The 18,606-nt window shown below is 36.4% G+C and overlaps 1 protein-coding gene across 8 annotated transcripts in view; it reads right to left on the bottom strand.

Moving 5' to 3' along the window:
• Nucleotides 1–1,093: 1,093 nt before the first annotated feature.
• rfx3.L (regulatory factor X3 L homeolog) overlaps nucleotides 1,094–18,606 on the bottom strand; it is a 178,748-nt gene continuing 161,235 nt past the window's right edge. For 6 of the 8 annotated variants that reach the window (XM_018258400.2, XM_041564092.1, XM_018258432.2 and 3 more), the window contains 6 exons: nucleotides 15,237–15,334; nucleotides 14,138–14,287; nucleotides 13,728–13,936; nucleotides 10,113–10,266; nucleotides 7,350–7,392; nucleotides 1,094–2,517 (listed from right to left, as the gene is read on the bottom strand). In XM_018258400.2, the coding sequence (XP_018113889.1) occupies nucleotides 2,252–2,517; nucleotides 7,350–7,392; nucleotides 10,113–10,266; nucleotides 13,728–13,936; nucleotides 14,138–14,287; nucleotides 15,237–15,334 (920 nt within the window). In that variant the 3' untranslated portion in view covers nucleotides 1,094–2,251. The remainder of the gene's footprint in view (nucleotides 2,518–7,349; nucleotides 7,393–10,112; nucleotides 10,267–13,727; nucleotides 13,937–14,137; nucleotides 14,288–15,236; nucleotides 15,335–18,606) is intronic. The other 2 variants (XM_018258441.2, XM_018258407.2) reach the window with 1 other exon arrangement.

Genomic DNA, 18,606 nt, shown 5'->3' with positions numbered 1-18,606 from the left:
ATTTTACCATCGATATCAAGACCAACTGATCTAAAATCACATTCTTTAACGCAAATACGCAGGTTGCTACACGCATAGCAGTCTAAAAATATATATATATATATATATATATATATATATATATATATATATATCCGCTGGAACCTTGTTATCCAGAGTTTTGGGAAGGCCATCTCCCATAGAGTCTGTTTTAAGCAAATAACCGAAATGTTTAAAAATGATTTTCTTTTTCTCTGTAATAATAAAACAGTACCTTGTACTTGATGAAGCTGCATGATTTCATATTGGTGGCAATCAGTATGGTATGATAATCCAAGCTATAGGAAGACCCTTTATCTGGAAAACCCCAGGTCCCATGCTATCCAGATAATATATCCTATCTGCATATGTCTATCAATCTATATCTATATCTACACACACACACACATATATATATATCATGTTGCACATGTGTGCTTGTACATATATTGTGTATATATATATATATTTATGGACGCAGCAGAAGAATTACCTGCTGTTGAAAAATGAAGATCTTGGAATAGCAAGGACTCAGGAAAGCCATTTTCTAAGCTCGGACCCTATCTATCCAGCCTGTGCTTCTTTAAAGGAACAGTTCAGTGTGAAAATAAAAACTGTGTAAATAGATAGGCTGTGCAAAATAAAAAATGTTTCTAATATAGTTAGTTAGACAAAAATGTAATATATAAAGGCTGGAATGAACAGATGTCTAATAAATCAGCCATAATCCAACTTCCTGCTTTTCAGCTCTATAACTCTGAGTTAGTCAGCGACTTGAAGGGGGGCCACATGGTACATTTCTGTTCAATGAGTTTGTAATTGATCCTCAGCATTCAGCTCAGATTCTAAAGCAACAGATATGACCCATGTGGCTCCCCCTCAAGTCTCTGATTGGTTACTGCCTGGTAGCCAGGGTAACCAGTCAGTGTAAACCAAGAGAGCTGAAAAGCAGGAAGTAGTGTTCAGACTGACATGTTATACATCAAATCACTCCAGCCTTTATACAATACATTTTTGCCTAACTAACTATATTAGAAACACTTTTTATTCTGCACAGCCTATCTATTTACCCAGTTTTTATTTTTACACTGAACAATTCCTTTAACCCTATCTCCCTGACTTTCTTTCTCCTTCAGAAGACTTATCACAGACATCTGCATGCCACATATCATGACTCCCATATTTGACGCATGCAATCAAGTCATGCTGTTATGACACTCTAATCCACACCCAGGGAGAAAAGGGTAAACAATTTAGTTTTTATCAAAGGTCATAATTTACTTTTCCCTAAATTATTAAATTTTTAATGACTTTTACCTTTTAAGGACTCTTTACCCATTTAATATGGGCTTTACTTAACAGCATATAACATCTGTGCAAGTGCGCCAATCACTGGATCAGTAGTTTTCCAACGGAGAAGCAGGGGAACACTTAAGAGATATTTAACACGTTCTGGGGCCTATGTACACTGCGCTGTTAATTTTTTTTCTGACCCACTTATACAGTCTCTTAGCGAACCCCCATAGAGTTTACACATATCAAGCCAAAAATGAATGAACACAATTAACGGAAATTGCTTGCGTTGCTGACCAATAGACACAAATTATACTTTTTTTCACTTGCATTACAACGCACTAATTTAGCTTGCTGCATTTAGTTACGTAATTCATGATACTGACTTATAGAACATAGGAGAGAATGCATATATACTCCTATGTATTATATTACAACAACCAAAAACATATACCCTCTCACATATAAACAAATTACACCAGTATTTTCTTGCACATTTTTTTGGGTTCCCCTTGTTTCATCCCTCGGTTGTCACATTATATATTTCCAGTGTAAATGAAGATGATTTACGTTTACAGAAGTGCAACTAAATAACCTACTACTGAGCTAACAATAAAATAGAAATGCAAACTTTAGTTTTAAAACGAAAGAAAGGTTTTCAGATAGAGAAGCAATATATATATATATATATATATATATATATATATATATATATATATATATATATCTTAAAACATATATCTTAAAAACAATGAGCTGCCTGGAAAATCTATTGTACAATGCAAGGGTCGGATGGGCCAATGCTTGGAGTAAAGATAAAAAAAGGTGTTTCAGAAAGGCCAGAAAGAGTCACATTTCAGTCATAAACTGTTCTGACGCCACTCATTTAAGCTGACATACAAATATTTATACATCTCACTTCTGCAAGCTTTTGTATCCGCTAGACTGCAGTGTAGGTATTGCCAGTGGCACTGCACTGCCTGATGGTCTGAGTGCTGGTAACAATGTGCTCACTGTGCAGCTGATTTAAGACCAGGCTTTGCTGAACACTCCCCTCCAGCGATGGCTGCATGCAGCCCACCTGGAACGCTTGGCTTAGCTCAGTCTTTTCCCTCTTGGCTGGGGGCTCTCCAGAATCATCAAGATCTTCATCTATATCACTCTCCACATCGCTGCCTTCATCTGCACAAACAAATAACCATGAAACTAGCACAAAGAGAAAGGAGGAGAGTGTGAGAGAGAGACTGAGGAAAATCAAACATTCATTAAAAAAAACAGAGAGAAGTAACAATATTAAAAGACAAGTTTGCATTCAAATACAGTATAGTGATAATCTGAAACAATAACAGACTTTTTTCTTATTATGTTTATATATTGTCTGCTTCATCAGTTTGGGAATCAGCAATTTGGTTGCTGAGGCCCCTTTCACCCAAGCCACCAGCCGTGGGAGATGAACAGAAAAGGGCTTAAAGGGATACATACTGTCATGGGAAAACATGTTTTTTCCAAAACACATCAGTTAATAGTGCTGCTCCAGCAGAATTCTGCACTGAAATCCATTTCTCAAAAGAGCAAAATTTTTTATATTCAATTTTGAAATCTGACATGGGGCTAGACATATTGTCAATTTCCCAGCTGCCCCTGGTCATGTGACTTGTGCCTGCACTTTAGGGGGCAAATTCACTAAAGAGTGAAGTGGCTAACGCTAGCGCAAATTCGCCAGCGTGACGTCATTTCGTTACTTCGCCGATTTACTAACGGGCGCTGGTGTAAATTCGCTTGCGAAGTGGACCTACTCTAGCGCTACTTCGCACCCTTATGCCAAGGGAAGTTGCGCTATGGCGAAGGGACGTAACTACACTAATTCACTAACTTGCGGATTTTCATGAATGTTAACTCTTGCGCCAGACTTGCCTTCGCCAACTGAGACCAGGCGAAGTGCAATAGCGTAGATAGCGCTTGCTTCAAAAAAAAGCTGAAATTTTTGCTAAGTCCCAAAAAACGCTGGCGTCTTCCTTTTTTAAGGGTGATAGGCTGAAAAAGATTGTACATTTTTTTGGGGGTACCCTCCTTCCCCCCTACATTTCCTTAACATATGGCACCTAAACTCAACAGTTGGCACATGTATAGGGCAAATTAACAACTCTATTTTATTTTATGAAGCTTTCCCAGGCTTGTGTAGTGTAATGTATTTGGTGCTACACATACGTCCATTGTACTTTAACTTGGCACCGTATGCAAATTAGGCAGCGCTAGCGTAACTTCGCTTTGCTTGACGAATTAACTCTAGCGCAACTTCCCTACCGTTCGCCTCCCTGAGCGCAACTTCGCATTTTAGTGAATTTGTGTATCGCTGGCGAAACTACGCCTGGCGAAGTGCGGCGGAGTGTGGCCAAGCTGTCGCCGGCGCAACTTCGGATCTTAGTGAATTTGCCCCTAGGAGAGAAATGCTTTCTGGCAGGCTGCTGTTTTTCCTTCTCAATGTAACTGAATGTGTCTCAGTGAGACATGGGCTTTTACTATTGAGTGCTGTTCTTAGATCTACCAGGCAGCTGTTATCTTGTGTTAGGGAGCTGTTATCTGGTTACCTTCCCATTGTTCTTTTGTTTGGCTGCTGGGGGGGAAAGGGAGGGGGTGATATCACTCCAACTTGCAGTACAGCAGTAAAGGGTGATTGAAGTTTATCAGAGCACAAGTCACATGACTTGGGGCAGCTGGGAAATTTACAATATGTCTAGCCCCATGTCAGATTTCAAAATTGAATATAAAAAAAATCTGTTTGCTCTTTTGAGAAATGGATTTCAGCGCACAAGATCTAGGGGGTGATTTACTAAACCTTAAATTTATCTGGTCTGTCGAATTTTTCGATTTTTTTAAAACTCACATTTTTCGATATTCATTAAAGCCCGACGCTGCAAAAAGCGGAGCCGAGGTTGTGTATAAGTCAAAGGCAAGGGTTCCTTTTCTAATTGGAAGTTATCACGGTCTTAACCGATTAATACCAGCTTTTTAAAGCGGGTATGGGAGTTTGCTTGTGTTTTTTTTTCATTAAAATAATGAGATAAAATTGTATTTTAGTAAATAAGCCCCCTACTCTTAAATATGCATCTAATTGTCCATCAACCAGATAGCAATTTAAGAGTCAAACTAAAAATAGGAAAAGGAACCAAAACCCCCAAAAAAAGACAACTATGTATTGTCTCAGAATATCAATGCAAACACGTAGGGGCCCATTTACTTAGCTCGAGTGAAGGAATAGAATAAAAAAAACTTCGAATTTCGAATGATTTTTTTGGCTACTTCGACCTTCGACTACGACTTCGACTTCCAATCGAACGATTCGAACTAAAAAATTGTTCGACTATTCGACCATTTGGTAGTCGAAGTACTGTCTCTTCAAAAAAAACTTCGACCCCCTACTTCGCCACCTAAAACCTACCGAAGTGCCATGTTAGCCTATGGGGAAGGTCCCCATAGGCTTTCTAATGTTTTTTAGGTCGAAGAAAAATCGTTCGTTCGATCAATGTATTAAAATCCTTCGAATCAATGATTCGAATGATTTAATCGTTCGATCAAACGATTTTTCGTTCGATCGTTTGATCTAACTATTTGCGGTAAATCCTTCGACTTCGATATTCGAAGTCGAAGGATTTACATTCGGCAGTCGAATATCGAGGGTTAATTAACCCTCGATATTTGACCCTATGTAAATCTGCCCCCTTTTCTCAGCAGGAACAATTACAGAGAAAAAGTTAAATAAAGAGCTTATATAAAAGAACAGGCCCATGCCATGACAATTTAAAGTGCTGTTGTCTATATTTCAGAAATTATAGTAGCAAGCATTACTATTGACAGGATTTAGTTTTTCTACTATTTAGACATACTTCATGCCCCAAATGTATAGCAATATATTTGGCACAGGCCACTGGTGTGTTCTGTTACTTCAATCCCATGGGAGAAATGCTGTAAAAAGCAATAAACGAGAGAGTTTTGTCTGTCTGGGAGAAATTCCATCAGTCCTTAGCATATACTCTAGAGCCTAACTACTAAGCTGAAATTTTCTGCTTAAGCTTTGTTTTGGCAAAAACAATTTTTAGTGAAAAAAAACCCCTCAAATTTCTAGCAATTTTGGAAAAAGTCTTAAAAATTTGTATAATGCGAGTTTTCGCTCAGTTTTATTGAGTTTTTTTCACAATCCAATTAATTTGAGTTGTTTTATTAACAAATAAGCTAAAATTGGGCATGGGAGTTTAGTCAAACTTTTATTATTAATATGATGACATACATTTTAGTAAATAAACCCCCAAGTGTATGGTTTTTTTTGTTTAATGTCTAAACAGCAGAAATCGTTTTTTTTATAAACTGAAGTTTGTTTTCAGTGCATTTTGCCAAAACCCTTACATTGACTCATTGACAAGGTCCAACCCTTTCATTTTTATTGCATACTTAACACAGATGTACACTAGCAAAGTTGTACCGTTTGACAATACTGAGAGACATTTTAACAAGGAACATTTTAGTATATTTTTATGCCAACAAATGTATTTTTTGAAGTTTAGCACAGTAAATAATTTAATGCAATCATTCGCATGAGGCTAATGAGGTCACAGTCATTATGACTCTTCTTTTGCAACTTGATAAATAACATCTCATAACATTTCTTCGTTGTTTTTTTTTCACAGATATGCAATTTAGTTATAACAGATTCCACCACTAGTTACCCAAGCCACATGCTGTATTATCTGAAAAACTGTGTGACCATGGCAGTTACTAAACAATATATCCGTCTAAAGCAGTTTAGGGAGCCCTCGGCAGTGTGGTGAGGCTATCAATATTCCTTACAGGGCTGCATATGTCACAAAGGCCTCTATTTGTACATTACTGCACATTCCCAATCTATATCAATTGTATTGTTTCTAAATCTTTGATAACTAAATGAACTTATGAACTTAATAATTTGCATGCTGCAATGGCACCAACAGCAGGTCAGGGGCAATTATACACTGTACAGCACTGTAGCAAGAAAATACCTTGCTATTTCTTATTTGCAAAAAGGATGAACAATATATCTCAGTACAAGTTTTTGTCAGCTAAAGGCATCTATTAGTGAAAAGATCAGGTTTAGCACAGCTACAAGCTCAAGCCAATGCAGACAAATTGGGAAAAATACCCTTGAAACAAATGGCTACCAAACAACACATTGCATGCCTAATTCGATGATTTAAAAATGGAAAAACAAGCTGCTCTTGTATGTTTTGGAACTGTCAATTCCAATGGCAGCTACATTTGTAATATGATTAATATGGGGATAATGAGAAAATACATACTACAGCCTATTGGATGCACCATTTAATACTCAAAGAAGTGTTTCCCTTACTTAGTTGTACACAGTCCCACCCACTAACTTGTACATGTTAAAGAGTGCTGGTTGACCCCAGTGCTCTGCTCTTACTGTATGGTAGTCAGTAAGGGCAGAACACTGTGGTCTGCAACTCGCTGCAGAATTTGAATCTGATGTGAGGTCCCAAGTTCAACATGACCCTGATGCATCTGCTTCTTGAATGATAAGGCCCACATCTCATGTACAGGGTCTTCATAAATTGTTTGTGCAACTGATTAAAAAGTTGCAGGGACTACGATTGTGATGCCCAATTCAATGCACCGCATAAACAAGTATCTATATTATTAAATGATTACGTAACAAGGTGAGAGGTTGGCACTTGTTAGACCCTCATAGCTCCAGCGCAGAAAGCAAAGATTAACTGCTATTTTCCCCCTATTTGCCACTGTATCCATCTCAGATCAAATATAATAATTGTGTGAACAGAGGACAAACTGAGCGGTCTCCAGTGGCAATTAACTTTTCCAATACATACATGGCTCTATATATGCAAGAAAATAAGTAATGGATTTCACAAGACATAAATAAAGAATGCTACAGCCACACGTGCAAAGAGGAATGCAGCACCCTTCACAAACAGATATACATGCCAACACACTGCTGTCAGATACCACTCTTGGCAAATCAAGTTACTTACCTTTTTCCATATTTCCTGGTGATGCATCATTTAAATCTCCAAACTAGAGATGGAAAATAAAAAAGGTATTAGGAGTTAATTAATGTAATTAATGCCTACACATAACTATGGCAAAAGTATTTTATTGTCCAAATACCATATCAATTAATTTAGTTCTTTTAGACAGTATTATAGAGCCTATGTAGTTCTATCTATACGGATAGAAAGTCAAATAGTTAACATTTTTGGAAATGGAATCTCTGGAAACCTGTTATCCAGAAAGCTCTGAATTATGGGAAGAGCCCATTTTAAAAAAAAATTGTCTAATTTGTAAAAATGATATCCTTTTTCTCTATAATAATAATAAAACAGTGCCTTGTACTCAACGGTAACTAAGCTGCATTAATCCATATTTGTGGCAAAATCAAATCAAATTGGGTTCATTATTTTTTTTAAATATGTTTTTATTTAGTTTTTCAAAACAAGTAAAATAAAATAAACAAACACAAGGAATTTGGAAATACATAAAGGAAGGATAAATGAGATACCAGTATAGTTTAAAATACACTGACAGTAGTAAATTACAAGCATCATCCAGCTGTCAATTTTAAACAACAATCTGCACATCATTACTTCCCATATGCATAATGTAAAGTTAATGTAATTAATTGCACCTCGTACTTAGCATCCGATTTATATGAAGGCTCCTGGGGGGCAAACGCGGATTCTGATCCTGTGGACGATGTAGATTTTGGATATATTGTTCTGTCTCTTGAACAATAGTGTTATTTAGTAATATTTCTGTGTCATACCATGTAGTATGTCTAAATGCATATATTGTGAGATGTCTGATGTGTATCGGAAGTGAACATATGTAACCCATCCATGTTGAGAAAAACCTATCAGTGAATTGTTCTCTGTTTGTGGTTGAGTCCACCCAATCCATGTGAAAGATGTAGTGAAGTTTTTGTTTGACCATAGATAGTGGGGGTGCTGATGAAGAAAGCCAATGATGTAAAATGTTTTTTCTAGTTGCTGTCATTAATCTTTCCGCTAGGTGTCTTTCAGAGTGCGTAAGCTTTAATTGTGGGGGAGGAGTACCAAAAATTGCCCATGTTAACGTAAAGGTGTTTGTTTGTTGGGTTAGAGATTTCCAGTATTCTTGTACTTCCCCCCACACTTTTTGGATACAAGGACACAACCAAAGACAGTGTACGAGATCAGCTCTAGGATGATGACATCTCAGACAACTGTCCGACTTCAAAGTACCAATATGATGTCTCCTAAGTGGAAATTGGGTTCATTTAATTTTTAAATTATTTCTAGACTTCAGGTATGGAGATCCAAATTACAGAAAGATCCCTTATCCAAAAACCCCCAGGTTCACATAACAAACCCTACACTTGTACTATAATGTACATAAGTGGAGAAATGTTTTTAATGTGTTAACATTTTTGTGTTAAAGATTGTTTAAATAAATAGCTATGCAACAACAGCCATGTGTATGCTTTGAAACTCATTAAAACAAAACATTTAAGTTTATACCATTACTCATAATGATTGCAATTTTTGATTCATTGAGCTGTTCTTCACAATTTTCTGTCAAATAAAGCCAGCAATGCCATAACAATAAAGACAGCAGATCCAGAAAAGCCCAGAGCTATAAAGTGCCTGATAGGAGTCCATGCTTGCTTAAATCTATGTATGAAAACCAGATAATATTTTGCAAGGTTTTGAAGGGCTGCAGACCTATTCAGAGTTGCTGAGGCCCATAAGCTATTTCAATAAATGAAAGATGAATTAGACTGATCCTTACTGTTTGTGATTAAAGAATGTTGACAGATACAGAAAACTTTTTATTTTCCAAAAAGCAAGGTGAACTCATAATACTACAGTGTATTATATGATATTAGTATACATTAAGTGGGTTATTTATTAAAGTCCGAATGGCAAAAACTCAAGTTCAAGTTTTTTTTACTATAAAATCTGAATTTTTAGTGGAAAAAAAAACATTTTCAAGATGTATTATACCCCGAGGATGGAAAAAGTCCCTATCCTATTTGGAAGTTTTTGTGGTCTGAGCCGGAATTAGCCAGAAAATCAAAATATTTCAGACTTTTTGAGCAAACATCTACAAAATGCTTTTTTGGAAAAAGTCCAGAAAAAATCAAGCAATTCGGGTAAAAATAGTGGATTTTCACACGATTTTTTCGTGTATATCCCTGATCTTTGTGTTTTTCTTTTCTAAATATCAATCTACATTTTAAGTTACATATAGGTCATGTTGATCGTTTTTTTCTGACAGTTCTGCTTTTGTAAGTAATTATTACTTGAAGTTCCTAAACCTGACTGTTTTGCCAACCTGACTGTCCGATCTCAACCTGTCAGTTAAAGTTTCTAATGCTAATGGACTCCTGCTGCACAAATATGGCAGCACACTCATACAGGAACATGGGGATAAGAAAGGTAATGTAAAAGCATCAGGCATATACTTTTATGTCAAAATTATAAATAGCATTCAAAGATAATGTTATGATGGATATAAAAAAGGTTATTTTCTGATGTCAGTATCTTTTTAAATGTTAGTGTTAGCAGGAGGGGAACAAAATGATAAAACAAATTAATGAAAGAAAGCTTTTTCATCAAGTCAAGTCTTGAAATGAGAAGATTTTGTGTAGACACCAAATGTTCTTTATTTAACAAACAGGATGAAAAACATACTCATAGTAAAGGTGTATTCATTAGGAAAAAGCCAGTAAATTAAATGTTTGTTGACAGACTCACCTCTCCCATGACTGCAATTGGTGATTCTCCAGTTGCCTGGGCAACTCTGTGCTCAACTAAATAAAACATGTATTCATCGTAGAGAAGGCGGATCAGGTGGAAAGAACCAAAGCTGGCAGCACTGCGCAAGGTTAAGTCTCGAATAACCATAGAACTGTTTTAAAAAGGTAATGAAAGGAAAAATAAAAAGAGAAGTAGTACAGGTTTGAATATTACCATTATCAGTTCATAATTCAAATTCTAAAGATATTTCTTTAATTGATTAGCCTTTTGGATGCTTTAAATATAGATTAACATGTTAAAAGGAGTGAATTAACCTTAGGCTCCTCTTCAAATTCACTCTCATGCCTTTTTGGAGTACAATAAATGGTGCAACTCATATATAAAGACTGCATTAACCCACTTTCGAACAAGTAAAACAGGCATAAACCACTTCTGTAAAAGATATTAAAACACTGGCTTGCACCGTTTGTGTATATAAATAATGCAATGAATAAATAAAGCACAATGGGATAAAAGTAAGCTGTAAACTATACCACAAGGAAATTATACACTTAGCTAATAGTCCAAAAAATGGGGAAATAAAGCAGAAAAACAGTATAATGTTACATTTGTGCCACGTTATAGACCTCCATGTTGTTTTTAAACCCCAAACAGTCAAATACATACTGTAAGTGCAATAACCTGGGTATTTGTCCAGTATAGACAATCTTTGGCATAGGTAAAGAGATGATTTGTTTAGTGATTTGTTCACTTTGACTTTGAATACAATTTTAAAACTTTAATGTGATTATGCAATAAAAGGTGCAAAGTTTGCTATAGATCTAATGACCTATAGCAACCAATCAGCAGCTAGCAGGTCATATGTTTAAAGGGGAACTATCGCGAAAATGAAAATTTCATTTAAGCTTCAGCATACTGAATCATTTGGAAATAATAAAGTTTATGTTCACTATTCCAATCTCTACATCTGTTCTTTCCATTCTCTTTTCATGCAGCAGTTGGGTGTCAGATATTCACTGACAGTTAGATCCAATATATCTTATTGGGGGGCTCCTTTTGCCTAGAAGATGTATTAGAGCTCACGCAAATAACTGATTCCAGTGCAAACAAAATCTAACAAAATAACTGCCTTTTGCACAAATCCTGCATGTAGAGAGACAGGCTTTCTGATGTACATCTTCTAGGCAAAACGAGCCCCACTATAACATATATTGGATCTAATTGTCAAAGATTATCTGACACCCAACTCCTGCATGAAGAGAGAATGAAGAGAAACAGATGCTGAGAGAGAGAGAGAGTGAAGATGAACTTTATTATTTCAGAAACAGTACAGAATTTTTAATTGTTTGTATTTAGAAAGTTTCTTATTTCAGTATGATGAATCTTATATTACATTTTCATTTTTGCAATAGCAAACATTTGAATGATTGAGTGATAATGGTTACTGCACATGGGCAAACTTTGTGCTTTTTATCACATATGGGGATTAGGATGGTAAGGCTAAAAGTAGAGTCATGAGGTGCCCCTAATATTAGTTACAATTGCACTTGTAATTTAGCATTAGTGTAAATATATATACAGCACTGCGTGCAGTTTCTAACATTATGATTAAACTGGCAGTTGAACATGGTTTAAAAAAAGTAATATTGATGGTTCAAAGGAATAGAATGTAGTTAATAAAATTACTTGTCCTGGTCAGCAGATGGTAGTAAAGGTAAAAGCCAAATGATCTATTGTGTTGAAAATACCAATTTTAAGGCAAAATAAATGTTTAACATATTTATTGTGTACATGTTGAAGTGTGTGTGTAAAATTTTAACTTAAAATATCGTATTTCTTTGCCTGAATTAATTTATGTGGAAAATTACAGGTACAACAGAGCTGGTGCAAGCCGCTTGTTTACTATGTATACAGTTTTGGAAGCACACCCCTTTATACGGTGAACATTTAATTCAATGCCCTACTAGATTTACAGTATCAAAGAATCCCTGCTTTTGCTAGATATTTAAAAAAATATACTCCTTTGTCACTTGCATAGATTTATGAGTAAAATGTTTGCTGTACTGAAGTATTTAAATAAGTTACTTCTGCTGTAATGTCAGGCCCCTGAATATTCATTCTCCCTCTTAGAATCCTTCTTGTATTCTCATTTTCAGTTCTCAGTTGTTTTAGATTAAATGTATCATATTGAAAGAAAGTATTGGATAATGGATGCAGTTTTATTTCAAGAAAGTCTAAGACAACAGCAAATTATTTGCAAATTGCAGATACTGTCTGGTACTGTACTTTGATGAATGGTATATTCTTTGTGTTAATTCCTAGGACTATTTGATTTTTAAAGTGCCAGTGCTTGTTTTATTTATGCAGTGATAGTCTCAAAGGACCTGGTGGTGTTAGGAAAATGTGCATGTATTGCACAAGAAATCCCCCACTTAAAGACCCTACTGTTTTCCTTATAGAATCTTATCTAGTAACTTTGCCATAGCCAGATTTTGCGCTGTGTGTGCTCAGTGTACCTACAGTAGATGATTTGGACACTTTACTATTATTCCTTTAAAACTGGAAAACTATAAAATGCTTACCAGACTACCCTTTAATTTGGGATGAATATGGAATGATTGTTGCAGCCATGTATTGCAATTCAGAATGCAGTATTTTATGTTCCTTTAAAAGATTTATGTAATTTAAAAGTCAAATTATATGGTATTGCACTTTCTTGAATGATTAGGCTTTAGTCTTAATGCTAACCCAACTGTGTGTTTTTTCCATTTTGTTATATTTCCGGTAGTTGCTAAATGCTGCCCAGTCAAAAGCACATGTAAACTTTAGAGGGTCATATATGTACTGCTCTGAGGCTCCTGTGTGCTTGTACAGAAGGCATCTGGTACAGTTGCACTCACTGCAGAAAGCTAGAGATCTAACTGCTGTAAAATTGCACAGGAATTCAGTATTTTTCCCTATCGGCACTCTGTTGGCAGATAAGGGAGGGAGGTCAAATTATAGAGCAACCAAAATGCCCAGGGGAAGAGTGCAAACTAAATAAAATGTATCTACGTTGGGAATTGCACAAAAGGGCTAAGGCAATGTGAGACAGTGAGGGTAAGCTTATATATAGGATTTTAGGTATTCTGAATACACACCATAGCATGTAAAGGACAATGTTTTAAAAAGAAAATATAATGTACCATTTATTTTAAACATAATCACTTAAGGTGGCCATAGACTCCAAGATCCTCTCGTTTGGCGACATCGCCAAATGAGCGGATCTTTCCCCGATATGCCACTAAACTGCGTGGCTATATCGGGGGTAATTCGAATGTTCGGCCGTATGGCCGAACGATCGAATTACGATGCGCCAAGCGGCTCCGACGGGTAAAAATCCAACCTTCCCGATCGATATCGTGGCCAGATATCGATCGGGAAGACCCGTCGGAAGCCCCCATACACGGGCAGATAAGCTGTCAAATCGGTCCAAACGACCGATATCGGCAGCTTTATCTGCCCGTGTATGGCCACCCTTAGAATGTAAAAATCAGTTCAGTTTTTTGATAGACTATAACACAGAGCACATGAAGCTGCAATGTATATATAATAGGTGTAGAGTGAAAGTACCTGTAAAATGACCACTTGAGAAGAAATTGTCGGGCTGCTTTAGGAAAGCTGGGTCGTCCTTCATATGGTTTCAAAGCTTGTGTCACCACATTGTCTAACCAGGCAGCCCACTGTTCCAGAGTGCTTTGCTGCTGGAGAGTCATCTTAAAATCTGTTTCTAGTCTCTGTACCATACTGTCATCACACTGACACACCCAGGAAGCCTGCTCCTATCATTGGACAAAAAGATCATATAACCATGAGCTCTATCAAAATTTCCATATTATCATTTAAAACCCTATATATTTGCGAATTTCCCATTTTATAAACAGTGGTAGCAAATTAATATTTTGCATCCAAGAATCAGTTGCCTTCTGAGAAAAACACTTTGAATTATATTTACAGAATAGTATAAGCCTGATGTGATTTACCTGGACGTTGGCGAAGTCCACACGGTTGAGGTCATTCAGCATCTGGTTGATCTGAGAGGTGTTCTGCAGCACAGCACGAGCTGCTTGAGCCAAGTGATTAAGGGATGTGTATCTGCGCAAAGTTTGGGCAAAGGCACTTACAGCAGCAATCTGTCAAAATATAAATGCTAATAGTTATGTGTCTGTACACATATTATTTTCACTGTCAAGGATAACAACATTTTCAGTGTTGGGAGTCCCTTTTTTACAAACCAGAGAGTAAATGCTGCAGCAAGAAAGGGTATAAAGTGTAAGAAGGATACTCTAATACTATAGCAGCAATTGGTTCCTCATTATCACGCACTTAGGGGGTTATTTACTAAACTCTGAATGCAAAAATCCCGAATTTTTTTTTTATAAAATCAGACTTAAAAAATCACGTATTTTTCGGAATTTATTTAACCCAGAGGATGGAAAAGTCTGATTTAGAAAATCCAGAATCTCAGACCTGTAGATGTTGCATATAAGTCGATGGGAGAAGTCCCAATAATTATTTATTTTTTTTTGATTCTGACATTGATAAATAACCCCCTCAATAATATATCACAGATCAAATACTTCTGTCCTGGAGCCATCTCTCTTATCACAAATTTGCAACCAGATAGTAATCCGATTTTACTCCTGAGCACTGCCTTTGGACAGTGCTCATCCTTAACAAGGTGTTATATTCATAAGAAGCTTTACACATACTCCATTTTTATTTTTGATTGCTCCTTTCATTTAATGACTCTTATTAAGAAGATTCTGCTGCAAGCAATTCTTACTCCTTTAATATTTGCCCAGTCCATGCATGGCTACAATCTAAAATGTAAATCCAATACAAAATACTCCTGTCCCCCATTTTATATTCTATGGTTTAGAGCTTATTCCAGTTATTACTTATAATGACCATTATGTTTTCATTCTGTGATTGTCCTGTTAAAAGTACAATTGAGTCCTCCCCAGCATTTCTTCTGATAAACGAATGCATGTGAACTAAATTCAGACCCGCCAAAACACTTGCTTATTAATTGTTAGCATTTTTTTTAAAGAAAAGTATAAACAGTAGCATGTGGCTCACCTTGGTTTGTATCATTCTTTGTGGAATATTACTCATGGCACTAGAGAGCCAACCTTCAAGGCTCTTTGCAAAATTGCGAACGGCTTGGGTCAAGGCACCTAAACAAGTGAGAACACATTGTAAGCAATGGAGGACTTCCTCGTTATATTGCTTAACCAAAGCTCAGTCACTAGGACATGATCATGGAATGAAATTATAGAGACAATTTATTTTTATTTTTCAAAACCTGAATATCAAGCACAGTGAGAGGTCTGGCCTGGAGATTTCTTTATCTGAACAACTTACCAATAAAGTATTCTACTGTATCTGACGAAAGCAGTTGTCATTATGTTATGGGTGCAAATGAACCTTAACACAGACAGAAATACAAAAACCAAACATCTTCCATTTAAAAGGGCACTGCCCTTTCCAAGTATTGAATTACAAAATAATACATGCTGCATGGCTATAGAAAAGTCACACTGTACATGTCTGAGAGCAACTTGTTAAATCTTAACAAATCTTAAAGGAGCTGTAACGTCAAAAAATGAAAGTGTTTTAAAATAATAGAAATATAATGCAGTGTTGCTCTGTACTGGTAAAACTGTTGTGTTTGCTTCAGGAACACTAATATTCTTTATATAAATAAGCTGCTGTGTAGCAATGGGGGCAGCCATTCAAATGAGAAAAGGTTACCAGCAGATAGCAGATAAGCTCTGTAGAACACAATGGTGTTATCCGTTATTCGCTATTTAACCTGTGCCATATAGCCTATTTTCAATTTCTGCCATAGCTAAATAGCAGCTTGTTTATATGAACTATAATAGTGTTTCTGGAGCAAACATATCAGTTTAACCAGTGCAGAGTAACAGTAAATATTTGCATTACTTTAACACACTTAAATTTTTTGGTGTTACTGTTCCTTTAACAAGCATACCAGCTTTTTTGTACGAAAATCTTACCACTTTTTATTATTGTCTATACATAAGGTTACTTTGTCAGAGCACCTTTAACTCCTCCCACTGATACGAACAATCCACAGAAACCATACTTTGTATAATAAAGTACATTTCTAAGCAACGTTCCAATAAACATTGATTTTAAAAATTATAGTTGTAAAGTTACATTTAAATGTAGTTGCAATTGAAAGTAGTATCTGTTTATTAACATTCTCTGCACTCTGGAAACAATGTGGCCAGCTGATAAAAAACTGATGAAAAGACCTGGAAGAGATCTGACTCCTTTTACATTGTTTTAGCGTCAGACCCAGAGAAAAAGAATCAAATATTTCTTCTAATACAAACTGCATTTACACATTAACGGTGGTGGCATACGTGGCTATTCGGGGAGATTAGTTGGCAAGTGACAAATCTCTTGTTCGGACGACTAATCTCCCTGAAATTCCTTCCCGATGGCGATTCACATTCTGGCACTCGGATCGCTTCATTTTCCAAAGTCTCACGTGAAAACTTTGGGCGACTTCGCAAAACCGAAGCGATCTGATCATTTTAGCCGGTAGAAAGGCATTTCAGGGAGATTAGTCGCCCGAAGAAGAGGAGATTTGTTGCTGGGTGACTAATCTCCCTGAATAGCCAAGTGTGCCGCCACCCTACCACGATTTTATAAAGTTGCTTAGAATTACATTTTCTTTCATTATTCAAAAAATACCTTTGGGAAGAAGGATTCCTTTAAGTTGAAATTGTGGCTTTACAATTTAACCTTTAAATCGTACAGCTGAATTAGAACCAGTAGAGATGTGAAAAGTAAATAAATGAAGACATTGCATTACTTTAAATAGTAGTGCAAATATTTGAAAAATAAGAAGACATAATTGGGTCACAGGATTAACACCACCACAAGCTTGTACACGGCCTTATTATTTGATGGTAGAAATGGATTATTTAAGTAATTATATCTGCTCATTTTAAAGCTGAAAATAAGGTCTCACTGACTCATAGCCATGTACATTTCCTGAATAAAGGACAAGTAACACTAAAAAATTTCAAGCAAAAAATCCATTCCTCCCCCCTCCAATAATACTACTATCCTGGGCAAAGTTAACGCTCTTTAATATTTAATACATAAACAGTGCAACAAAATCTTACTTTCGGTTTGTTTAAAAAAGGCGATGTGGCGACCTACACTTACGTGCACGATCCAATGTCCTGCTAGCCTGCTTCTTTCTAAAAATGGAGGTTAATGGGGCAGCTGCTGTTCAGCCAGTGACTTTTTATTTGCTTTTCTCCCGCTCTGTTGAGCTTGGTAACTGCTCACTTCCCCCTCCTTCCCTTCCATCTCCTTTCCCAGCCACTGTTCCCCAGCATTTGAACTATTTATAAGACACTTTTGACCAAAATTTTTCTCTAGTCAAAAATGCATGCAATATAGTTTAAAATGTCAAGGTTTATTTTACACTGTATGTATGCTACAGACATTGAAACATGAACCCAATAACTCTGGACTAAGTAGATCCCATTTTTGGTAGTCCCAATACGCGAGTGCGCATGCGTGAAAAGATGCCATTGCGCATGCGCGAAAAGCCGCCATTGCGCATGCGCGAAAAGCCTCCATTGCATATGCGCGAAAAGCCGCCATTGCGCATGCGTGAAATGCGCAAAACAAATATTACACTCGTCGGCCAGAACGGGGACTGGACTAGGGGGTAGGAGAGGCACAGAAGGTGCGTGCCTGGCGCCCCTCCAGCTTTGCACCCTAGGCACGTGCCTACTCTGCCTACCCCTAGTTCCGGCCCTGCAGACATATACCAATACACACAAATGGGATTAGTTATCATGAAAGCTCCGAAATATGGGAAGGCCATTTCCCACAGACTCCATTTTAATCAAACAATTCAAATGATTAAAAACTATTTCCTTTTTCTTCTAGTAATAAAACAGTACATTTTACTTGATCCCAGCTAAGATATAATTAATCCTTATTGGAGGCAAAACGATCTTAATGGGTTTAATTCATGTTTAAATAATTTTAAGGATTCTTAAAATGCTTGTTCCCCTTATGTTAACTTTTAGTGTGCTATAGAATGGTATATTCCAAACAACTTTTCATTATTTATTTGATATAGTTTTTGAATTATTTGCCTTCTTCTTTCCAGCATTCAAATAGGGGTCACTGACCTCTGTAAGGTTACACATTTATTGTTATTGCTACTTTGTATTACTCATCTTTCTATTCTGGCCCTCGACGATTCATATTCCAGTCTTTTATTGAAATCAAAGCATGGTTGATTCCAACTATAGCAACTAGATTGCTGAAATTGCAAACTGGAGAGCTGCTGAATAAAAAGCAAAATAACAAAAAATGAAAACGAATTGCAAATTGTCTCATGCTAAAATTTAGCTCAAAGGTGAACAACCCCTTTAAGGCATGATGA

The sequence above is a fragment of the Xenopus laevis genome, chromosome 1L (assembly GCF_017654675.1).
Source record: "Xenopus laevis strain J_2021 chromosome 1L, Xenopus_laevis_v10.1, whole genome shotgun sequence".
NCBI lineage: Eukaryota > Metazoa > Chordata > Amphibia > Anura > Pipidae > Xenopus > Xenopus laevis.
The sequence above is the reverse complement of the archived record's forward strand: the minus strand, read 5'-3'. Positions and strand labels throughout refer to the sequence as shown.